The 11,992-nt window shown below is 37.7% G+C and overlaps 1 protein-coding gene across 3 annotated transcripts; it reads left to right on the top strand.

Moving 5' to 3' along the window:
- Nucleotides 1-797: 797 nt before the first annotated feature.
- On the top strand, nt 798-10,719 carry slc18b1 (solute carrier family 18 member B1). Of its 3 annotated transcripts, XR_002841468.2 has the most exons (16): nt 798-1,138; nt 1,468-1,607; nt 2,107-2,202; nt 3,301-3,374; nt 3,695-3,842; nt 4,176-4,332; nt 5,393-5,529; nt 6,612-6,713; nt 6,960-7,051; nt 7,516-7,611; nt 7,755-7,829; nt 8,064-8,157; nt 8,652-8,701; nt 8,866-8,921; nt 9,489-9,580; nt 9,958-10,719. XR_002841468.2 is itself a non-coding variant. In XM_023839203.2 (15 exons), exons 1-15 carry the CDS (start codon nt 1,090-1,092, stop codon nt 9,521-9,523), a joined length of 1,401 nt encoding a protein of 466 aa, XP_023694971.1. In that variant the 5' UTR covers nt 798-1,089; the 3' UTR covers nt 9,524-10,719. The 3 variants fall into 3 exon arrangements, 2 of the variants coding, with proteins under 2 accessions (XP_023694971.1, XP_023694972.1); XM_023839203.2 differs by having other exon boundaries at nt 9,489-10,719; XM_023839204.2 differs by lacking the exon at nt 1,468-1,607 and having other exon boundaries at nt 9,489-10,719.
- The last annotated feature ends 1,273 nt before the right edge of the window (nt 10,720-11,992 follow it).

Here is an 11,992-nt window from a genome sequence, read left to right as displayed (position 1 = left end):
CGACCACATGCAACTGAACCTACTCCCACAACACTCAAGGGTCCTCCAGTTATTGCATGATGTCTTGCTAATATCTCCAACTCCTCAACAAAATTGATTATGCTCCTTATCTCGAACAGTGCATTGGCCTTCAGTGACCTGAAAATAATTCAAGTGTTGCCTGAGCTTTAGCATCATCTTAATGAGCTGTGTCATAGTACTATAGGGTTATACTATATTAATTAAGTGCTTGGTTCAGGTTGTGACCATTGTGACTGCAAGACACTCCTGGCTTAGCATCTCACACATACCATTGGACCTCCAAATCATCCAGAATTCTGCTGTCTATGTTGTTTGATCTGCATAACATCATGGTATCTGCATGCCAGGCTGCTGAGAAAATAATGAGGTTATCCTCACGTTACTGTTCTTCAGGGAAGGACAAACGATTCCTTCATTGTAGTACATTTAAGATTAGATCTCTCAGCCCATATTTTAACAGGACGTTCCTCAACAAGCCTCGACATCCAGTTGAATGATTCTTCAGCAGATGAAACTATGCCATTTTATCAAATCAATCAATATACTGATAAACCTTACTGGATGAATCTATGAATCTGGTCAAACTGTCTGCCAATTTTTCTGGGAACTACACTCTAACGTGGAATTTTAGTATTCATTCTTAGTGTCAAAATATCATATATATGTATGTATGTATACATATATGTGTGTGTGTGTGTGTTTCCATTTAAAACGGCTGAAACAAGGGTCTTTAACTTTGAAATGAATGACCGCTGTATTAAACCGGAAGTGGAATCCTTAAAGGAGTTATATACCGCCCCTGTTGTACAAGCAGTAGTTAAATCGCTTTAAACTGTCAAGCGTTAATACATTGCGGTTTGGGGCAAGTTAGTCGTGTGTTTGTATATAAAGACTAAATAAATTCATTAAAAAAAAAATTAATGGGATCGGCGGATGGCTGTTAGAAATGTTAGACGAACCAAAAAGAGCACAACTTATCCCAAAGTTTTGGGATCGATTTAATTAGATTAATTATACGTAATCGTAAGAAATAGGTATAAAATATATCTTACGGCAACGAAAGTAAAAATGGACGATCATATAAACCATGGAGACTCAAAGGAGGTTTCACAGACAGGTACGTAAACAGGAAAAAAAAATCAGTTTTGGAAAAAGGTGCGTTTACTTCCATTTGCACGTCTGTAGATTATATCTGAAGATAAAATAGTTACACCTCGATATAACGTCATGCAGGTTTTGATGGTTAAAAGGTAATGATTTCTGTCTTTCAGTCTTAACGTAAAAAAGCAGCCACAAACTGCAGTAGGAACTGCACTGTAATAAGACAAGCCATTTAACAATGCGAGGAATGTTAAGCTGGCCTTTAAACCGCCTCTGAATAGTTGACTAATTTTACCAATAATTTATCTATACTATAGTCGTAACTTATTTATTTGCTTTTAACAGATTCCAGAGCCCCCAATGAATCCGCCGTGTCATTGCGAAGGATGTCCAAACAGCAAATATTCACACTTATATCGATGGCTTCTGTAAATTTCAGCTCGATGATATGCTATTCAATCTTAGGACCATTTTTCCCCAACGAGGTAATTTTTAAAAAATATAATTCACTGTCACTTTGACGCGAGTGACGTTTCACGACGGAGTACCGCGTGAGCTGCACGCATCCTCCCCGCGGCGTTTGCCGACAAACCCGCTCTGTCTACGGCGCAGCGCCGACTTTTCTATGGAGTCGTTGTTTTCGGCACCATGTGTTTGGGAATGCGAGGTACCCGGGGTCAGAAATGCGGCGGCGAAGCAGCGTGCATTCAGTACTCACTGGGCTGCTTTAGGTTGAAGTTAAATCCAATCACTTGAAAGTGTAACATGTTTTGCTGGAGGGTTAATTCATACTGCAACGAGTTATAAATAAAAAGGTGTATTGTAAACATGTAAGGTGTATTGTAAACATGTAAACACCATTATGGAAAGCAAATTTAATCGTCTTTTAAAAACCTGGTTTTTAAAAGATTATTGTTCTACTCACGTTACTTATTCATGTGAGATTTTTTTTCCATTCCCATTTTTTTTTTTTTTTCTTTACAGGCGAAGAAAAAAGGAGTGAGTCAGACTATTATTGGCCTTATATTTGGCTGCTACGCAATATTCAATCTGACAGCATCTCTAATCTTGGGTAAATATGTAAGTTGCCCGCTGTATTGTTCATTTACGTTAATAATTACTAACCAGCCTGCATTACTTCATCGCCCCCCCACCAAAACTTTTTTGTAACATTATTATTATTATTATTATTATTATATTTTAATCTATTATATTTAAATATAATAATTATTATTATATTTAAACTTGCCATAAACAATATTGCTGATACTTAAATGGAGAGATTAAAATATAGATCTGGTTGATTAAATATAAAGACTGGAAGAAATCTCAAGGTGGAAACCTGACTCAGTTTGTCTTTTGTTATATTTAATGCTGTTCAAGTCTTACTAGGACTAAGGTACGGTGGCTTAGTGCCTCACGCCTTCAGGGTTGTGGGTTTGAGTCCCACTTGTGCCCTGAGTGTTGAGTTTGCATGGATGGCCGAATTCTTCAGTAGCTATGGTCTGAATATGCAATAATGGAATCGATCTTTAAACTGTTTTATGTTTTTGTTAAATTATGTATCTCTTTTTTGTCACGCTAGTCGTGCATGCTACTGCTTGAAAGTTGGAGAATGCAATAAGTGAAAAATATACAAGAGGATTTATGTGTCATTGTAACTAGCAGAATAAAATACTTGTAGAATAAAAAGCTTGGGGAATATGCTGCAATGTCTATAGAAACACAATTGACTCGACAAAAGAACAGCCATTGTCCTTTTTCATTTTTTTTAACACCATCCTCACCCTGTCCCCACAAAACACTGTGTGTGTGTGTGTGTGTGTGTGTGTGTGTGTGTGTGTGTGCGCGTAATTTCCAAAGAAAATTAGAAGATATAACAAGCCTGCCTTAAAATCCCAGTTGGACACCCTATGGCTGATCGCATTTTAGAAAAGGAAATTAATCTGCTGACTTCAAAGCTATGCTTCAGTAATGAGTCACAAGAAATTTCATTGAAATGTAGTGGAGTCAAAAGAACAGTATTCGTCTTTGAAATGTAGTGTCAAGTTTTCAATAAAATTCATCCTCAACTAAAGAATAGATACTTGAAAAATGTACTTAAGTACTGAACTCAACTACATGTACTTCGTTATTGTCCACCCCTGGTCACCATTATGTTTATTTTTATATTTTCAGATTGTACAAATTGGACCAAAATTCATGCTAATTTCAGGGCTGTTTGTCTCCTCAGTATGCACTATTCTCTTTGGGTAAGTCATACTTGTCTCTAAGAAATTTTTGAGAAGCGTGCTCAACTTATGACATTCATTTTGGCATGTTTTCAGATTATTTAAGATGTCACTTCTGTTATGTTTAATTCCTGTACTTTTGCTTCAAGCTTGCTGCCTAGCTGCGGTTTTTATCAAAATGTTTGTAGCTGAGAAAAAAGGGTTTTGAGCATCTCTTATGCAGTTAATTTCTATTATGTCCAGCATATTTGATTTGTTGATTATTTACAACCAATGCGGGTATTTCTCCTGTATTCATTTATTTATTCAGTCGTTTGTTTATTTTTGTTCCTTTTTTCTAGTTTGCTTGACAGGTGCCCTGGAATGATAGACTTCATTGTGTTGTGCTTCATCGTGAGGTCTATAGACGCAGTGGGATTTTCTGCTGCCATGACATCATCTTTTGCTATCATCGCGAAAGTGTTTCCTAACAATATAGCGACTGTTGTGGTAAGTGTAATATTCCTAATATGCAGGAAATGTTTACATTGAAATGAACATCAAGCTATGAAAATGAGTTGTGATATGTATGTGAATCTATGGGGTGGAATCCATACTGCTACTTTATACATGTAAATATGTGCATTTTTGTTTTTTTTATTATGCGTGTTTGTTCACTATAAACATTACCTCAATGGGAGTGCAGTTATACAGTTGATTAATCTTTGCATGTTCTTTGTATCGTCCCTCAGAGAGATCTGTTAGAAGTTATAGCCCATTACGTCTGGGACTAATGTTAGTGTGTTAAACCAGTCGTGCATTACGTGCTGTTTTCTCTTTTAGGGCAGCTTGGAGATCTTTACTGGCCTTGGTCTGATTATTGGACCTCCAATGGGTGGCATCTTGTACGAGTCGTTTGGATATGAAGTTCCTTTTATTATTTTGGGATGCTTTGTGCTTCTCATGGTCCCATTCAACATCTTGGTTTTACCAAACCTTAGTAAGTTTTTGTATGATCGTTACACCAACACAAGCTGTTGTCAATTTTTATATTCTATCTCACCTCAGTAAACTGACAGGGCTGTTCAATCTGCTCTGTATCTATCCTCCGAGGAGTTGATTCTTCCATTAAGCACTTAAGTAAAAAAAAAGAGTTATTTACATGCGACATGCCCATATTTTGGCGTTTCTCTGCCTAAAACTCATAAATTACCTCAGTGCACTTAAACGCCACACTTAAGTTGATGGGCAAATACGCTACGCACTTTTTTGACTTAAGTGCATGGGACATTCGACCCATTAAGGATACAGTAAAACTGGTCTAAGTCGCCGGCTTGTAACTCGTTATTGTGCACAAATCGACGCTCAAGCAAAAGTCCCGATTTTTCCTAATGATGTTTCCTTTAAAATTCCTTGTGTAAATCGCCGCTTGTAAGTCGTCAAATTCCCTTAGTCGTCACCTAAATCCCGGTCCCGAACAACACAAGTGAATGGATTTTCCTACCTGTAAGTCGACACCCCAATCGCTGCATTCTCGCCGCCTGCTTGTCACCACGGCAATGTAGAAACGGGGAATCCCCACCTATCGCATTAGTCGCTCCCTGGTCTTAAGTCTCGCGTGTATAGTGCGGTGTAGTAGAGGTATGGTGTTATATTTACTAGTCGGAAAAACGGCGAGATAGACATAAGTCGCCAAAGTGTCGATTTTATAAGTCTGCAAAACGGCGAGTTATATTTACTAGTCGACAAAACGGCGAGATAGACATAAGTCGCCAAAGTGTATCTCGTCAATTCTCTAAGTCGTCACTTTTAAGCTGGTCCCGCGAGTGTCGACTTAGACCGGTTTTACTGTATATACATATGGTTATTTAAGAAATGTGTACTTGTATTGGGCTACCAAAACATAGTTGTTACTGAATTTAAGTAATGGTTCTACTATGTAGGGGGTAGTACGAATTGTGGCTCTATAATTATGTTTGTCATTATGGGGAAATGAATTTGAAAGTATACTGAATATTGTATGATCACTGGTTCAATTATTATTATTTTTTCCCTCCCAGGTGCCTCTCCCACTGGTGGTTCGCTTATCCAGCTGTTTGCCCACCCCAAAATAGTTCTGTTGTGTTTCGTTGTGTTCACGTTGAGCTCAGGTCTGGCTTTCATTGATGCAACTTTGGCCATATTTGCCACAGAGAAGGTAATAGTGGTGTGTCTTTGTGTTTTCCTATATAATAACATTTAATTTAGATAATCCGTTCTTTAAAAAAAAAAAGAAACTCAAAATGAACAAAAGCAGCCTAAGTCGGACTTGTGGTTTTCTGTAATAGGCCTACTGAATATGTACTAATGTGTGTGTGTGTGTGTCTGTATGCGTGTCTGTGTATATATGTGTGTGTATATGTATATATGTTTGTGTATATGTATATATGTGTGTGTGTATAATATATATATATATATATATATATATATATATATATATATATATATATATATATATATATATATATATATACACACATTTTTTTAATTTTCAATTTTTAATTATGTTCTTAATCTTTTGCCTTCACTGCTTAATACACATGCAAAGAACAGTGATCATAGACTTTAAGCCGGATCAAACAGTCATCACCTGATGAGTTTCACACAGCATTTGGCTCGGTGTGACAAGCCAAGCGTATAATGCTCGCCTCACCGCAGCTGTCAGATTTTGCTGATGTATCATTCTAATCAGATTGTTTACAAGCGACAGATTTTTGGACAGTTCAGACGCGACTCTGCTGCACACACAAGCCTGTCATTACGACACTATTCACGCCTCGGAATACTTAGACCATCTAAGTGACACCAATACTCAGTATGACGTTTCTGTGCTTTGGGGATACAGGGCGCCGTTTAATGTTTCAGTATTTAAATAGAATGTGGAGGGTAAGCTCACATGAAAACGAACGAACTCGTTGCTGTTGAGTCTTTAGTAACACTAATGTGTGTGTGACCGCAGGAGCACATGACTTGGATTGAGTGGTAGCTGAATGTGTGGTTTATTGTCCTCCATGTTTTATGACTGCAGTCCTTTTACTGCTCCCAGTGGTTCAATACCGAGGGCTTTGCGGATCTTTGGACTACTGCTTATATCTTTAAGGCTTAGTGAGGACAAAGCAACCCCGCACCGCCCTTGCCGCGGCTCCTGATGCATGACCTGAGTTTCCGCTGCGATACCATGAGACCTGCTCCTTGACCTTCTGTCTTAGAAAGGGTATAAACTTAATGCATCTCTCACAGTTTCAGCTCTCTGCTGGTTTCGTCGGCCTCCTATTGATTGGCGTATCCCTGCCCTACTGCCTTTCCTCGCCTTTACTTGGGTTTGCCAGTGACAAGTATCCCGTAAGTATTACCCATAAGTAATAAATAAGTATCCCGTAAGTAATAAATAAGTATCACGTGTACTAGGTCTATAGGAGTGCAAGGCTGGATTATCTTAGAAATAGTTAGGAAATCTATTGAGATTATGAACAATGTTTTGAGTTTTATTATCTCATGTATTAGGTGCTAAAAGCACATTCAGCAGAATTGCGTCAGCCTGCCTGTGATTGGATATGACACTGACCTATGGTAATGTCCTCCTTGCAGTCCTTAAGGAAGTGGCTGGTGGTCATGGGAGGCATTGGTACCGCAGCTGGATTTTGTTTGCTGGGACCGACCCCTATTTTCCACATCTCCCAGTGGGTCCTGCTCTTTCTGCTTTGACAAACTGCTGAGCAGTTTTAGTGCATTTACCTAAATGTGGTTTAATATTCCTTTGCAGACTCCCCACTGGACATGCTGTACAAAATTTCCTAATTTTTAATCACATGGTCATTGGGTCAGCCCAACCCTTTTTGGGGCCCTAAGCAAAATTTAGTTTGGGGCCACCTGGTGGCCGCTGGGCCCTTAGCAGCCGCTTAGTTCACTTATATGCCTTGGGCCGGCCCTACATGTTTGCACCATTTGTTTACTGAAGTCTAAAAACTGTGCATTAAATTACAGCATTAAAAGCATTTTATGCATTTTAAAGGTGATTAGTCCAGGAAGACACTCAAAACATGAAATGTTTAACGTTTAAAGTTAACCCTAGTCTCAGCTATTGGCGTTTGGATATATCGCCCAAATTTCGGTGATAGTGTGAAGATCTTCCCTCTTCCTTTAGTCAGCTGTGGCTGTTCGTCTTCATGCTGACCATCATTGGCTTTTCTCTGGGCATGACCGGCATCCCTGTCTTCCCTGAGATAATCACCTGCGCATAGTAAGTTTGCTTTATTCAGTATGTAACTGTCGTATTCATAAAGTTTTGACTTGCCAGCCCACAGCATACGGTGCTCGCAGAAAGTATTGAGAGGCTTGCTTAAGTGTCTAAAAATGTTGTATTTCTTTGTTTGCTCGTTTCAGTGAGAATGGTTTTGAGGAGGGTTTGAGCACTTTGGGGCTGGTATCTGGATTGTTTGGAGCAGTGTGGTCTTCTGGGTAAGCTCCTCTTTCTATGATGTATCAGACTTCTAAGAATCTGCTCATTCTTGGCAGAAAGTTAATGAGGAAATTAATGCTGCTTTTGATTTTTGTGAAGTTGCCGTCGCGGTACAATTTCAGCTCTGCTCCTATTTATATTTAAATGTCCCAGTAACCGAAATCTCTCTTCTTGTCTCCCAGAAATGACCTAGGTAATCTGATTTGTAATGACTCTGTGTTTTATTTTCGCAGCATGTTTTTTGGCCCGACATTTGGAGGTTTCATAACCCAGACACTGAGCTTTGAGTGGGCTTCAGCCATCGAGGGAGCAATTGGATTTCTTTCTGTAAGTGTAATTTAAAATTGACAAAAAGTTCTAATGTAGCATAATTCTTTAATGCTTTAAATCCTCTGATGAAATTGAGAAGGAAAAATTACATTTAACCAGTGAGTCAGATACAGGCAGTCCCCAGGTTACGAATGAGATCCATTCCCTAAGTCGGTCTTTAAGTGGAATTTGTAGGAAAGCTGGAAAAATACAGTATGTACTAGTAGTAGTAATTATTATTATAAAGCAATAAGTGATTAAAATAATTTAAGAACTGTACTGCTGAAGCCAAAGGATGTTTTCACAAGCGTCACAAACTAGTGTGTGCATTTGTTATTGCAAACCATTATGTTTAACCTGAATTTTTGTGCAATAGGCTTTAAAGCAGTCCATTCATTCATATGAGTCGTCTGTAACTTGGTCGTTTTGAACCCACAGACTACCTGTTTACATGCAGATTTTGTCTGCTTATGCTTACTTTGTCAGTGTTTATTTTTTTTAATTGTCTTTAGTCATTTCTTCTGGGCACATATTTCTTCTATGAAGTAAGATGGAAAAACAGGTAAGGTTCTAAGAGCCGTAATATGTCTGCATATTCCTCTTACATGGAGATTTGTCCTCTTCCTTAATTCATGACATAGTGTATCGTGATATGACTGAGTGAGTATGTTTTGCACGCTCCGGGGCTAATTTAACCAATCACGTTTGGCCGTATGTTAATCCAAGGTTGCCTCAAGCTGCCCCGAGGCGGGTCCCTGCTGGAGAGAGGGATCCTCTGCTGGGTTAGACCGTACACCAAAGCTCTGCAAACCCAATCAGCCTGACCTGCTGCTTTTACTAAGCATAGAATATCCTTTCACTTAAAAAAAAAAAAAAAAAATCATTTTTTTTTTTTGCCTGTTTTAGATCCTTGTGTGTTTTTTTTATGATTTTGTTAAAGTAATATCCCTACTAAGTACAATCATGGACCAGTCTTTTATAGTTATTTCATATATGAATAACAAAGTCATGTCCTTTTAAGACTGATTTGTTTCTAGCAATGCAAAGAAGATTGAGTGTTATCAATCATAGGAGACATTAGATGTAACTTAATCTCAATTAAAATAACCTGTTAAACTACAGCCTAACAAGATGCAATCTTTCATTGTATTTTTTTTGCGCCCCCCCCCCCCAAAAAAAAACTAAAACTTTTGTCATGTAATGGGTGTTGTTGCAATAGTATGACCATTGTCTAGTTTCACATTTGCCGTTCAGGATCTTTTTTGATGACTAGTTGTAGATGAATGGGTTTTGCGAATGTGTCTCAATGCACTGTTTCACTTCGTAATGTCTATATTCTATTCATAAAGGGGATTCTTTGGCTGATCATTTGGAGGTTTTGTAGCAAAGAATCTGAATTTTGGGTGGGCTTCAGCCATTGAAGGACATTTTCTTTCTTGCTGTAAGTATATATTTGCTGATTTGATTGTTATTCCTGGTTTTTGGTGAATTTGTATGTTTCATAGAAGCGCCTATGTATGACAAGTTTCTTTAAAAAAATGTTTAATGTTAAAACTTAATCTTCACCCAGCAGCTGAATACTTCTAAGACCTCTTCTTATCTAGGGAAGTTCTTCAAGATAAAATAAAATGGACTTATAACCAGCCAAAGGCAGAGATTAGACCAGGTTAACTTTAACAATAGGACATGTATATTTCATTGAATGCCTACGGCATTGTAACTTGCACTCCTGTTGGACAAAATGTATCGCTGTCAGTGAGTTCATTTGACTGCCATGTGGTTCAGTTAATTGGGTATCTGATCGTATCCCTGTCTAAGGGCCTCAAACAGTTGGACATGCAGCCGCTGGAGAGTGAGATCTTCTTCTGATTCGGACTCCACACGGTGTTCTAGAACCCCAACAGACAAGGGGAATGATTTTCACTAAGTGTAGAATATCCAGGCATTTAAATAACATTGTCCTTTTTCATGCCATGTGTGTATGTGTTTGTTTTTTTTAAATAACCACTTTGTAATACTAAGACCATTATTTATAATGTTTGTTTTATATGTTAAAAGTGCAATGATGATGTAACTTCATTTAAGTACTGTAGCAAAAAGTGTTTTCTAGAAGGTGTTTTTTTTTTACGTTTATAATTTATTTGAACATGACTACTTTTTTTTTCCTGGCACAGCACAGACATTCTGGGAGGCTCTGGATGCCACTTGTATAATCGGCAACTATTCATATCCAAGTTTACATAAAGTAAACTAGAATACAATGTGTAAACTTTTCACATATGCATTGTTGGTGCAATGACTTGCATTGTGTTTTTGCAGAATACCGCATTGGCCTCAGTAGTAGTTATAGTACTATGAATCATTGACTGAAGACTTTGTAATATGTGAAACTTTAAAATAATATTGTATATGTAATATGTGAAACTTGTGCAACCTTCTGACTATTGTCATCTTTGCATTTATGACATAGGCAGTTCTGTTGATTTAAAATAAATTATAGATATGTGTATCTGTTTTATAATGGGTTATTAGTCTATTTTAATTGCCTTATTTGAAATAAAGATTGTAGGAAAACAAGAATATTTGTCAGTTGACTAAAAAGTAAAAAATCAGTGTAGTGCAGGACTGATGTGAATGTATTTCAGAACTGTCATGCAAGGATATGCCAGTTTTACTCTAATTTTGTCAAACTTTGTTCAAGCCTGTATATATACACAATTGTGGGTGCAAATTAGCAGTATTTAAATGTTAATATTATGGGAGAAAATCGTTCGAGACCACTACCTGAGAAAAGTATTAACTGCAAACTGTTTGTTGCTTAATTGTTAATGTTAGTCTGTGAGAAATCACTAGAAACGGTCTATTGTGACTACATCACTTAGTTCATCTTTCGCTTTGCCCATCATACATCATAACCAGCATTCTTGGTAAGATGATATACTTTGTAAGGTTGAGTCATGATTCTTGAAAAGAACTCCAAACTGGTGCATGATTTGCTTTCTTTGTAGCCTACAGTATAAAATTTGAATATGACAAACATGGTAAGAGTTGTTCAGCTAATGTTTGCATATTACTAGTTGCTATTTGATGGTAAATAAGCAATGGTGTAACTTTTTCTCACTCGAACCATATTAGGTAACAGAGGCGGTGAGTCACTACCTATTGAAATGTCATTTGCTGGACTCTTACTCATTTAGTTTCTGATTATCTGGACTATCCCCGCGGAAACGCTGTTGGTGACTTAAAGTAAAATTCCATCCATCCACCTTCCAGCGGCGTATCTTGGTCCGGGTAATGGGGTAAAATTATCTGCCTACTTGTTTTAACCCAGCAGTACAGTATGTGTATTGCAAGTGGTGATGGTAAACATTTTCTACGGTGTCATTCTGCCATCTAGTGGACAGGCAGTATAACGTGGGGTCTCTAACCGTGTCTATGGTAGCAAGATGTCTTATTTTAATACATGTCAATATGAGTATGAGTGGTCCAGACGGCATTAGTTGTATGACCGACAATATTGTCAGAATTTTAGTATCGCAAGCGTATGTGCGACACCCATTTTGCTTGCCAGACAGAGTAAGCTGTACAGTAAGTTGCTCATATAAACAATTGCAATACTGGTGCGCCGTCAATAATGACAATTTTAATATTGCATTTCGTGTGTTTACTTCGCTAAAGTACCCAGGAACCACAATAACTGCGTTAAAATTATACAATGCCATTTAGTATTTGCAATCTCCAAACTCTTCTGATAGTTAAGTCCATTTTGCCAGTATTATATATTACTAAATTAAGCTGCCCCACCTACCTAGAAATTTTACTGCAACACGTGGGTAGACTTTATACATATACA

This window comes from Paramormyrops kingsleyae, chromosome 14 (assembly GCF_048594095.1).
Source record: "Paramormyrops kingsleyae isolate MSU_618 chromosome 14, PKINGS_0.4, whole genome shotgun sequence".
Taxonomy (NCBI): Eukaryota; Metazoa; Chordata; class Actinopteri; order Osteoglossiformes; family Mormyridae; genus Paramormyrops; species Paramormyrops kingsleyae.
The sequence above is the reverse complement of the archived record's forward strand: the minus strand, read 5'-3'. Positions and strand labels throughout refer to the sequence as shown.